This window comes from Alexandromys fortis, unplaced genomic scaffold, assembly GCF_014885135.2.
Source record: "Alexandromys fortis isolate MF-2015 unplaced genomic scaffold, M_Fortis_MF-2015_v1.1 scaffold_57, whole genome shotgun sequence".
NCBI lineage: Eukaryota > Metazoa > Chordata > Mammalia > Rodentia > Cricetidae > Alexandromys > Alexandromys fortis.
The window spans coordinates 2,654,776-2,668,024 of record NW_026067941.1 but is presented as its reverse complement, the minus strand read 5'-3'; the positions used below and the strand labels follow the sequence as shown (position 1 = coordinate 2,668,024).

At 44.0% G+C, this 13,249-nt stretch overlaps 1 protein-coding gene across 1 annotated transcript in view; it reads right to left on the bottom strand.

Moving 5' to 3' along the window:
- Window positions 1-702: 702 nt before the first annotated feature.
- Lrguk (leucine rich repeats and guanylate kinase domain containing) overlaps window positions 703-13,249 on the bottom strand; it is a 113,799-nt gene continuing 101,252 nt past the window's right edge. The window contains exons 17-20 of the mRNA XM_050148110.1: window positions 8,052-8,140; window positions 6,103-6,228; window positions 3,154-3,302; window positions 703-1,751 (exon numbers count right to left, since the gene is read on the bottom strand). Coding sequence (XP_050004067.1) covers window positions 1,621-1,751; window positions 3,154-3,302; window positions 6,103-6,228; window positions 8,052-8,140 — 495 coding nt within the window. The 3' untranslated portion in view covers window positions 703-1,620. The remainder of the gene's footprint in view (window positions 1,752-3,153; window positions 3,303-6,102; window positions 6,229-8,051; window positions 8,141-13,249) is intronic.

Genomic DNA, 13,249 nt, shown 5'->3' with positions numbered 1-13,249 from the left:
CTGTCCTGGAACTTTGTAGACCAGGCTGGCCTCAAGCTCACGGAGATCCCCCTGCCTCTGCCTCGGGAGTGCTGGGAGGATTAAAGACATGTGCCACCACCACCTGGCAACAGTGATTTTTTTTTAAACAATGTGTAACATATTCCCAGCACCCCAGGAAGAGGTAGGTCCCCTCAAGTACCTCAGCATCACCCTGGAGGAGGTGAGGATGACTGCTTCCCACATGCTGGTTCCAGCTGGTCCCAAATGTGAAGAAAGGTCATTGCTGGCTTTCAACAAGACCTTGCCGGGTTCTGATCTCAACCATGGGTTGGCAGTTTGATAGGCTATCAGAAAATGATAGATTTTGTAGGTGAGACCTAGTAGAAAGGACCGGGTCCTTGGAATACTCTTGAAGACTCCATCTTGTCCCTGGGTCCTTCCTTTTTCTCTCTGCTTGCTGGTGACCTTGAGGTAAGCAACTTTCTTTGCCTCAAGCTCCTGCAGAAACAGAAGTCTGTCTGCCTCAGACCCAAAACAACGGAACCAGAGACCCATGGTGTAAACTGGAAACCAAAGTCAATCCTTCTTCCTCCTCTACACTGTTTATCTTGGTGTCTTGTCACAGGGACGGAGAGCTAACTAACACAAAGTCAAAACTGCTCCAATTTGCAGTAAACTAAAGCAGATGAAAGAAAGGAACCAATAGTAGATCATGTTGGAGTGGTATTTTATTATGGAGAAGGTTTTAAGATGGGGATGCCATTAGGCGATAAAAAATAGTCAACAATAGCAGTAGTATTGTGCAGAGGGTCTTGTTTCCACTGGTCATCAATGCATGGCAAAAAGACCACTCACCAGTCCAGAAGGATGTGTTCTGACATTTTCGTAGTGAAGATAGCCTTATGGGCACACATTAACTGAGGACCCACTTCAAGTACTCAATATTATTTTCCTGCGAACCATGGAGTGAAATCACAAGGATAATGAAAGTTGTTTGAAAATATTTCTAATAACAAGTAGTACATAATTCATCTAGAAAAGGTGAAATAAGAGAATTAAGTTTTTTTTATTCCTTGGTGGTACTAACGAGCTCCCCAAATTATATTGATTCATCCTCTTTGAGAGATGCAACTGATACCATGTTGACTACATGTTAAATAGTGCTCTATTATGTTTTAATAATTAGAATTTAAAAACCTTAATATCTTGAGTACATCATCATAGTGCTGAAAATCTGAATTATACAATCCCAGTTGAATATACCCAAAGGTCACGCTGTGCATAAAATGAAATATGTTGGGAGATTTTGGTATCTTGGATCTCAGAACAGGAAGCAGCTGGGAAAATCAGTTGTGGGAAAAGAAAACCTCAAATGACATTTTTAAAAGTTAAGAATAGCTAATATTGCAAACAAAAAATAAATAAAGTATGCTTTTCAGAGAATCACAATATAAATTGATTGAGGGATTTAGAATCTTTTTTGGGTCATGAGTTGGTTGCGCGAGAAACAGCTGAGAGCCATGGCTGTATAAGATGGAAGGAGTGGACTTCGTTAGAACAAGGTTTCCACTGTTCATGTTTAGATCAGATGCCAATGGTGCCGGTTTATGTGCGGAGATCCGAGCTCACAGCGTCGGTTTATCTGCGGCCGTGTGGGATTGGAGGAAGGGTAGGTTTGATGTTGGAACCTGGGCTAGTTATTGGAGCTGCAGAGTATCTTTTGTACTGGGCAGGTGCTCTTTCCTGTAGAAAGGATGGTATGTGCAGAACTGGAAAACATCAAGAGAAAAGATCGTGCATGCCTTTAGTCCCTTGGTACACCAAGAAAATAAGTTTAGAATTCCTTAACCACAAAAGATCAGCGACAAATACCATCCTAAGGTTGAGTAGGAGTCCCAACATCTCATGCACACAGTTGGACAGGATTAATTTGTGCAGATTTGCCCAGTGACCAGAACTTTTTGGGAGGAGGAACATCACACATGTGAGACAAGGGATTCAGGGATCTACCACAGTTTTTTTTTTATTTTAATTCTTTTAATATTTATTTAGAACTATTTCCTACCGACAGAACCAGGGAAATGGGGAGAGTCACTGGCCTTCAATTGAGGACTGATGATCTCCCCCACCCCTATCTCTGCTCCCAGGCTCCAGTGGGTAGTTCCTATCCACTGATCACACAAATGACTCTGGCTAATCTAAATGCATGACAAAACCAAACCAAAGTCATGGATTTGGGAAAGAGACAGGTAGGGAGATAGAGGCGAGAAAGAGAAGAAAGAATGGTCAATTGACCTGGTCTTTCTTCTCCTTCCTATGCACTCAGAGATGATTGTATACTTTTGTTTGGCGGGCCCTTGCCTTAGTCTTTCCTTCCCTTAGGTAACACCACCCACTGTGTCCTCACGGCTGCAGCAAACTATGACCTCTAGCTTCTTTTGAGATCCTCTAGTCACTCGTGAGCAGGGGTTTGGCCAGAGCATTCTCTTCCTGTTCCCAGGCAGAACATCTCCTGGGGCTGGGCATAGTTCCTTTCTTCCTATCCTCCAGGTTCTGGGGAATTCTGCCAACTAAAGCATCCCTCTACCAGTGACTGGGAAAGTGCCCCCTTCCATCCTGACTTTGGGGCCTTCCCGTTTTGACCTGTAGCCCTTCAGTTTCTCATGTTGCTTAAGAGCTTCTTCACTCAGCATTACTCATGAACATGGCCACACAGCCTTTGGGGAAAAGTGCAGTGGCCACTCTGTCTCTGCACAGACACACACATTCACATGTGTGCTCTGGAGTAAGAAAGAGAGTTAAGGGGAGGACTGGGCCAGATCCTTCAACACTAAACCTGTCAGAATTCCGCCGATCCACCCCTTCTCCTCAGGAGTATAGACAGCGATTTGAAACCCTCTGTGCCTCCCTTCACTTTTACTAGATGGAGTCACCTCAGAGCCACCACTCCCACCCCCGAGAGCTTGTGGCCTAGACCCCAGTAACCATCATCGTGGCTTCTACTCTGAGTTGCTAAGTGACCAGCCATTCAGAGCTCTGTCCCTCATTTCTTACAGTGGGGCACCTCTGACTTGACACAGTCATTGACTCTCTAATCACTGGGAAGGGGCAGAAGAGGGGATGCGTGATTATGGCAGTAAGTACAGACACCTCACATAGAACAATGCGTACCTTTTAAGGGCCCATCCACTTCGTCGCTTGTTGCTGATCCTGGGCGCGAAGAAACCCCTCCCTCTGGGAGCTGGACATAAGGAACATCTTTGGCCCACGGACAAGCATGAAATAACTGAGAATACTTCATAGAACTATGGAGATCCTTGCTACAGAAAACATGAAAAATGAAAATGGTCTTGAGATTCAAATCTCCTAATAATCATAGAATTTACACCCATGGCTTTATGGGTTACGTTTGTCAGGTCAGGTCAGTAGTTTACAAATGTCCCTCCACTGACCTAGTTCTGAACAGTGTCTGCAGCAGGTGACCTGGCTAAGTACTGCATGCAACGGCAAAACCTCCTTCTCTGTTGTGCAAATCCAATGCAGGACATAAAGAGAAAAGCATGGACCATAACTGTGGTGTAGAAAACAAGCAAGCATAGATCCTATGGCTAGGAGTCCAGAAACAAGTGTGGTTTTTGTATTCGTATGAGTATGTGTGTGTATGTGTGTGGTCTGTACACATGCATGTATGTTCATGTGGGTATGAGATATACATTTATGTTTTTATATAATATCAACCCATAGTGTTTTGCTATGGCAGCCTCAATAGACGAAGACGCTATCAATTCCCACTAGTAAAATAAGTGGCCCCATAGTAAACACAATTTTTAGGCTTCTGATCTAAGTAATCTCTACTGGTCAGTTTGCCACATGGAGTCACCCATGAAGAGGGAACCACAATTTGTCTCCATCAGATTGGTATGGGGCATGTCTATGAGGGCATTTGATTCCACTCTTTAGTGAGGAGCAGCGGGCCGCTTCCCGCTGCCCAGCTCCTGCATTGCTAGCTTTATACCCAAAATAACAACATACAAATTGTATTCTTTTAAACACTGCCTGGCCCATTAGCTCTAGCCTCTTACTGGCTAATTCTCACATCTTGCTTAACCCATTTCTAATAATCTGTGTAGCACCACGAGGTGGTGTTTTACCAGAAAGGACCTTAACCTGTGTCCATCTTGGAGAAGAGAGGCATGGCATCTGCTTGAATCTGCTTCTTTCTCCCAGCATTCTGTTCTGTCTACTCCGCCTACCTAATTTTCTGTCCTATCAGGGCCAAGGCAGTTTCTTTATTAACCAATGAAAGTAACACATAGACCCTCCTCCATCAATGATTGATGTGGGAAGCCCCTGTTGGCCAAGGGGAGGGCCTTCATTGGGTTGGTGATCCTCAGCCAGCCATGGGGAGCGAGCCTATAAGCTGTATCCCTCCATGGCTTCTACTTCAGCTCCTGCGTCCAGGTTCCTGCCCTGACTTCCTTCAGCCATGGACTGTCACCTGGATGTGGAGGCTGAAATAAGTCCTTTCCTTCCCAAGTTGCTTCATGTCCGTGTGTTACTACCACAGGAACAAAGAGCAAACTAAGACGGCTTCAAGCTGATTTCCAAAACGCCGTGGATTTTTCCCCCAACAAAATCTAGACCCTCTCACAGCCTCTTTCTCTGCTCTGCCTTAAATAATAATTAGTAAGAGGCTTTGTTAACTCACCAAGCAGGGAGTGCTCCATTACTCGAAACTGCTTTCCAATTACAAGCAAGATTGAACAGTCTTCCTCTTACGTATTTATTAGCCCTCTGTAAACACGGCATAACTTCTGCTCTCTTATTTGTTAAGGTCTCTGGTGTTTTTTTTTTCAACTCACTTTGTGCAAACTTTTTATTAATCTTAAATGTGCATAAGTAGTCACAACAGCTTTTGCCTCCTTGTCGATATTTTTCAGATCTCCAACAACATTTCAGTAACTGTCAAATTCATTTTTCAGTGCGTGTGAGAGAGAGCACATGTGCGCGCGTGCGTGAGCCACAGAGCGTCTGTGGAGGTCGGAGGGCAGCTCCGGGGAGCTGTTCTTCATGTTTCATCTCTCCGTGGATTCTGAGGCTCAAACTCAGGCCATTGGGCTTGCACAAGCGCTTTTCCTGCTAAGCCACCTTGCCAGCCCCTAATGGCATTTAAATTTCTTTAAAAAAAATGTGTGTGTGTTTGCGCACACATGCTTGCATGTCTGCATCTATGTCTATGTGTCTGTGTGCTGATGTGTGTGCATGTGGGGGTCAGAGGTTGATGTTGCCACTAGATGTCTTTTTCAATTATTCCTCACCTTTATTTTGGACAGAGTCTCTCACCAAATTTATTCAGCAAGACTGTCTGGCCCCCAGAGCCCAGGGAGCCTTTTGTCTGTGTCTTCTGGGTTGTGGGATTACAGATGTGCACTGCTGTGCCCAGTTTTGGGGGCTGGGGGTCCAAATTCAGGTCCTCATGCTTGTGTGGCAAGCACTTTACCCACTAGGTCACCTCCCCGGCCCTCTCGAAATAAAATTTTAAGCAACCTGTTGTATGTAGCATTTGTACCGCCTTTTGAAATATCAGAACATTAGGACCTTGAAATGGCCTTTTAAATGTCAGCCGTCTGTTGATGACGCATTAGTTAGAGACGTTGGTTGCAAATTACAGGCACCAAGCTGGCTCACTTCCACATTAAAGAGGCTGTTATTGAAAAGCTACTGGATGACCTTGGAATGAGAAACTGAGAGAACCGAGAGGCGGTGAACAGGGACAAGGCTAAGCCCGGAGTCCAGGTCATCGCTGAGTCACCGCAGGACGAGGCTATACCCCTCCGCTCTACCAGAAGGGACACTTGTGGCACTGCCGGGTTCTTGTTTCATCTGCTGCTGGATGCAGTATCTCCACCTGCTCTGCCTTACTGTGCCCCTCCCTCAAACTGCAAGGAAGTTAAGTCTCCACTGTGCCAGGTCTCGCTGCAGGCCTGCTCCTCGCGCATCACGGTGACAGGCAGACCTGCAGCACCGTTTCAGAATTTCTCTGAAGCTTACAGATGAAAATCGCGATTTTAAAAAAAAAAAAAAAAACCTGCAGAAAATAACTGTTTCAACCCAACTGACCTTATTTCAGGGTATGGTCCAAAGGGAGTTTTATCATGATCTTCACTGAACTCAAAACTTTTCTGTATTTCCTCTAATGTTGTAAAATACTGTAGGCCACTGACAGTAGGTATTGGTACTGGACCCCTGAAAGCAGAAGCAATTCTGTAGTGCCATTGAATTGTACACGTGCAAACTCTAAATACTGACCACTGCATCCACAGAACTACAAATGTCAATAGAACCCACTTAGAATCACTTAGTTTGGAACTTGCCCATTTGCAGCCTAACTTGAAGGCGAAACACACAGATATTGTTGGAAACATTGCTTATCCATTAAACCATTGAGACTGGCAAATCACCTCTCTTGCAAATCATGTGCACTCCATTATAACCCTACTCCGTCTAGGCCTAACCAAATAGCAATATACCAACTGCTAGAAAAACTGAAATAGGTATTTCCCTATTTCAGTTATAATCGAATTTTTGAAATGGTCCCCACGTAAAACATTTCTGAAAATTCTAATATTATATTCTGAATTAAATACTAGTTATGAAATATTATTTTTCATCTATTCTCAAATGTGTAAGATTGCTATGCCTGCTCCCTCAGATTGCCTTGCAAGAGAAATAATCATTAACTAGGCATAAACCTGCTGCATTCACCTCGGCCTTGCTAGAGATGCTGTGTACACAGCGACCACCTTCCACTGAAATGCACGTACGCTCCCAGCATCCATCTGCTGTGATGGTCCATGTGGAGTTCGTATTTAAAACTGCTTAGATCCTCTGATCATGGCTGTGAAGGAGATGCATGCTATCTGCTGCTCAGTGCTCACGGAGGCCATGGCTTTGGATACAGGGGGTGGGGGCAGTATCTTCTAGCTACCACCTGCCCAACCCCCCAGCACACTTTATATATATCACACAGCCTTGTGTTTTGAATTGGACCACTCAAAGATAACCTAATGTGGGGAAAATTAATTTACTTTCATTGATGTTATAGCAAATTGACAAAAATTTAATTTCATCTCTACTGAGTAAAGATTCCCAACACGTATCACGGACAAAAGAGGCAACACAGAGAAAACTTCAAATGGCTTTTAAGGTTCAGCTTCCTGGGTCTTTGCATTCTTAGCTTACTAAAGAGCTTTTGAATGCTGTTTCTGAGATTTGGTTATTGATCTTAGCAATTTTATAAAACCTGGGACTTTCTCCACTTCATTACTCAAACATTCTACACCTGATTTCAGCCAAAAGGCCAAGACATGGTCATTACTCAAATATTCTAAAAGGTCACATAGAAAGGAGAATTCAGAACATTGAAACCCCTGACATTAATGAGAAAATAACAAGAGATATGTAACTATCCCATTATCTGGTTATTTTGAGTAAAACCTAAACCTTTTCATACATAGTCATTAATAGGACAATAGCTGTCACAGTCCATAATCTCTATGATGCTCGCGCTATGTGACAGGCATGAACAGTTTATACCCAGGACCAAAAATTCATGGATTAATAAAGACACCATGGTCCTCAGACTTCTGGGATTTATGGCCTATATGGAAAGGAACATTGAACAATGACCCCGCAAACAATTACCATTGTTTGGACAGTGGTGACAGAAGCACAGGGAACTCAACAGGATGCTATTAACCATCAGTCACGAAGAGCCTTGCTACTGGTGGATGCTTACATTCAAACACGACTAGAAATGCCATTTTGTTTTCAGTCGGACCAAAAAACCCATCAGTTCTGGCAGGTATAGCCATAGAGTGCCTCTTAAAAGAATAATACATAAATGAAGATCTCCAACTTTCAGAAACAGTCTGGTACTGAACCACAAGTGTCCGTTTGGGTGCAGAGATCTCTGCCTGTATGGATGATTGAGGGTTCGTTTGGTACTGTAGACACTGGAACATCAGTCTGAGATCACTCAGGCATCAGCCGATGTGAGAAATCACTACCTTTGAAACAGGAGTGTGTGACCACGCGGCGTCTTTCCCATGAGCGCTTGCCGGGCTGTCTCGTGCTGTCTTTGGAAAGACTCTCTTTCCTAGGCAAGATACATGATCAGAAAATTAATGTGAAGAAGACGTCAGATGAGCAAAATTGCCATAATCATTTTCTCCTTACTAGAGATTTCCAGATACATGAGAGGAAAGGGGGAACAGGGCAGACAGACATAAAAACAATTGATAGCTTTTTAGTGGAAAGATTAAAAACAAATTTTATAAATAAGCCAAACACTTTTCAGACACTAAAATTTAATAGGGAAATTTTATTTGACCAATAATCATGTCAATATCTTTAATTTGTAATTTTACTTTTTATTTATTCAGAGACAGGATTTCATGTATGTGGCCTGGTTTCAAATACACTAAGTAGTAAAAAATGACCTTGAACTTCTGACCCTCCTACCATCTCTCAATGCTAGGATTATAGGCATGTGCCTCCATGCCCATCTCACGCTGTACTAGGGATTAAACCCAGGGTTTTCTGCATGGTAGGCAACACTCTACCAACTGAACCACATCCAAGCCCATAATATGATACCTTATTTAAATTTATTCTTTGTGTATTTCATATTATACATCTTGAACCCATTAATTTCTCACCCTCTAGGTTATCCTGCTGTTACCCTGTGTTGTGGAAACCCTGCAGCTTTGGGACTGCAGGTCTGCAGGACTGGTCCCTTCATGTGCTCCAGCAGATCATATATGGGGTGAATATTGAGGTGGGCCAACTCATAACCCTGATTCTGGGCCTGGCTAGGATTGGTCAGCCTGCCAGCTCTCCCTTGTCCTCCCCACCAGGGTGAGTTCTCCTGCATTGCCTGGCGAGTTCACCCTTTGCAGAGATGAGCAAGGGGCAGGACAGTTCTGCTTTCTGTCCTCACTCCCACACCTTCAAAGTCAGCTCTGCTGCTTAGCCCAGACAAGGTGTAGGGGCCATTCTCCTCGGTGCAACAGCAGAAGAAGAGGCAGGGCCAGCTCTTCCACCTGCCATAGGCATTGATAGGCAAGGTGTGTGTGTGTGTGTGTGTGTGTGTGTGTGTGTGTGTGTGTGTGAGAGAGAGAGAGAGAGAGAGAGAGAGAGAGAGAGAGAGAGAGAGAGAGAGAGATAGCTGGCTTGGAACTCATTACACAGACCAGATTTGCAGTGATCCCCCTGCCTCTGCCTCTCGTACTAGAAAAGCAGGTGTGTGCTATCATGCTGGGCCTTGAAGTTTTTAGAACTTCCTTATGAGATTGTAAACTTCTGAAGGGCGTTAAGGTGGAGTTGGCTTTTATCGTTTCACATGAAGTAACTGAACAAACATTCAACCATAATTAAGTATGGTTTGAAGACAGTAAAAATTGAGGGTTCCTTCTGTATTCCACCTTCATCATGATCAATATAAAGACTTAGGGAACACTGGGTGGTAATACAAGAATATAAAAGACACTTTTTTTTTTCATCTAACAGGTTTATTATTTTCATTAAAAGGAACCTGGAAAAACACAGGACAATAAAAAAAAAGAAAAGAAAAAGGAAAAAGAAAGAAAAAAGGAAAAAAGAGTATACATGCTGTTTTATAGTCACTACAGGTGTTTATAATCAGATCCCCCAATGGAATGCAACCTGCTTAGCAACCATTCAGATACTGCATCACCGTACTTGAAGTGCCCAGATATAAAGTTCTTCCTTTACCACACAAAACTTAGCAAGTGGTTATTTATTTGACATAAAAACCATTATTTAAGGTGTGTTACAGCATGTACTTTATACAGCAAGTGCGCCTGAAGTACGTTAATCATAACTTAATCTGAAATAAGCCTCACTGCTTGGCTCTCTAGTTCCTGACAAGACCCCACTGTAAGTTGGCTTCCACCTAAAACCCAGAGGGAACAGCGGCAAACAGGCTTGCCAGGGTTCAAGCTACAGCTGGTCACAGCGAGCCTTGGGAACTGGCATGGTTTCAAGGGTTTAATGTCTTTGGGGAGAATTTTTTTTTTTTTTTTTTGAGAACGACACTGATGTAATCCTAAACACGTGTTTTTGTTACAAGCACATGCCTGTAGGCATGGCTCTGCTCTGTACCAAAGCCAGCACATCCCGAGACTACATATCCCTCGGGCCCTTGCATCACTGCTGTAGGCCCTGCACACAGCACACAGCACAAAGTGAGGGCTCAATAGTTGTCTTTACTGAACAACAGAATGGATGCTATTTCCCTTTTTAAGACGATCGGGAGTGGAACCTGCTGTCAGCCGCTCCTTTCTTGACAAAGCTGAGGTCAAGTGTTGGAAATTAAAATTAGTCTTAGAGCCCGACTCATGGACATTTTCAGGAGCTCACTGGACACCGGCTCTCTGGGGGGCATTGCCTTACCAAGGGCATTTCCTCTTCCTCTAGCCGGTGCTTGTGTCTCTTAGAAAGGCGGGAGGAGAAAATGTATGTAGAGAGGGCGAAGGAGGCTACACCACCACGAGAAAGGAGAAGCGAGCTCTATTCAAACCCGAGGAGGAAAATCTGTAAGTAACTGCAAAAATGCATTTTGTGGCTTCACACTGAAACAAAATAACTATACTCCAGCAGACTCTGTGAATATTTTGCTTTTAGGATTATTTATTTACTATTTATGTTTTACATTACTGGTGCACATGTGCACTCTATGAGAGGTGGGATAAGCCACAGTACCCGTGTGGGAAGTTGAAAGACTTTGTGGGGTTAGTTCTCTTTCCATATTTTTTATTTAAAGTTTTTTTTTATATAATGTATTCTCATTATATTCTTTTCTCTCCTTCAACTTCTCCCAGGTCCCTCCTCCCCACCTCCTTACCCATCCAACTTCATGAGTTTTATCTCTCTCAAAATACTGCAAAAAATGAAAATCAAAACAAGCAAACAAAAACTAAGACAACAAATACAAACACCTAAAAGGAAGCACATGAAAACATGGAGTTCCTTTTGTTCTGGTCAACTACTCCTGGACCTGGGGCCTGCCCTGGAATGTGGCTGACATGCCGAGGGATGCTCCATTGCAGAAAATTTCCCTTTCCCAGCAGGCATCATGGCAAATGGTTTCTTGGCTGGGGCGGGACTTTGTGTCAACCCCCCCTTCTCTGTCTAATCAGAAGCTGTGCGGGTCTTGTGTGTGCAGTCATGGTGTCTGTGTGTTCATATGTGCACCAGGGCTGTTGTGTCTGAAGGCGCTGTTTCTTTGTCTTCATCTCCCGCCTGTGGCTCTTACCGTTTTTTTCAGCCTTCTCTTCAACACAGATCCCTAAGCCTTGAGAGGACAGGTTTCATGAAAACATCTCCTTTAGGACTGATTGATCCGAAGTCTCTCACTCCAGCATGTTGTCCAGCTGTGGGTCTCTGTGTTGATTATCATGTACCGCAACAAGAGGCTTCTCCGGAGTCGATCGGCACTCTGGTTTGAGTGAGTCCCAGCCAATTGCCTTTCTTTCCATATCGCCAAGAAAGACTGAGCTTGGGTCCCTATTGTGCAGCTCATGCCCTTAGCCACTGAGAATTATGAAGGAAGGCTTGCTGGCTCCTTTTCGGTTATTATTCAATGTCGTGTAAATAGTAAATACACCATTCTTTTGCCCTGAATCACTCTGAGTTCAAACATTTACTGCTGTGACTTCTCTTAGGCTCTTCTTCTTATTTTGATAATTTGATGTTGATTTAAATTATGCTATAACTGGGCAGATAACTCCTCCTGGTGGAATGTCAACATGGGTTTTATTTTTGTTTTTCTTTGGAGGTGCTGGGGATAAAAATTTCAGGCTCACATGCTCGGCAGTGCTCAATCTCTGCGCTAACCCCTCCCCACTCCAAGTCCCAAAGTAAGTTTTGGATCTCCCACGGCCTCCGCATGAAAATACACAGCAGCCTTAACTATAGCTGCGCTCACACAGGCGGCTCTAATTACACGCAGTGGGCCACACACACCCATTACACGCGGAGGCAGGAGCCAGTCTTATTAGGAAGAAGAAAGGCTTCCGTGGGGAAAGAGTGAGGGGCAGGGGGGAGGGGAGGGTGAAAACTATTCAGATTCATCACAGCCATATATGGAAGCGTCAAAGAATAAAAAAAAAAAAACAAACCTAGGAGCCAAATAGTGAAATCAAAACTAGATTTAAAAATTTGCAAGAAAACCAGGTGTTCAAATATTTCTTCAAGCCCACAGCTGAAACACAGGAGGGTACCCCGCTCTCCAGGGGGGTGAGGACGGACCTCCACAGTTAAAGGAAGTGAATTAACTAAAACTTTCAGACTTTTCTGAGGACTGCTCCCGCCCTGCCTTAGCTATTTTTCTGTTGCTGTGAGAGACACCATGGCCAATGGAAGCCGTTACTTGGGGTTTTATGACTCCAGAGGGTCCATCTGATGAGAACGGAATGACAAGAGGAGGCAGACACTTGGTGGGAGCTGGAAGCTGAGAGCTGGGGCTCACATCTTCGGCAACTAACAGAAGGAGAGGGAGGTGAGGGCACACCAGAAATGCCTTTTTAAAACCTTGAAGCAGGCCTCCAAGTGATATATTTTCTCTATCAAGGCCACTCCTCCTAAACCTGCCCATAGAGGGATCCAACTGAGACCCGAGGAGTCAGATGCCTGTGAATGCGGAGACATCTCATTCAAACCACCACACATGAGAGACGCCCAGGAGCAGGGGATACACATTTCACGGGACAGCATCAACAGGGAGACTGAGGTAGAGCTCAAGCAGCGGACACTGCCAGGAGAGCTTGGGAGGGGAACTGCCATATATTTTGGGGTTGTTTGAAGGAACCGTGGTCACTTCAGAAACTCTGAGAAAACTAACTTCACATATTGGGCACCAGAAAGCATCTAGTCCAATTTCACACGTTATCCCAAGGGGAAAACATAGGTGAACACCTCCCTTTCAGACAACGCTTACAAATAAAGCAGGTGAAACCTGTAATCTCGTGCTTCAAAGTAAACGCAAAGACAGAAGTAAAAGACACACGGCATGACAGAACAGATACATTATAATCAAAACCCACAAATGAGGTGGCAGAACTCTGTAATGAACTAGAAATACACGGGAAAAGATGATTACAGAAAAACTAAGCCAGAAGAAATACAAGTATGAGAGAGAGAGAGAGAGAGAGAGAGAGAGAGAGAGAGAGAGAGAGAGAAGAGA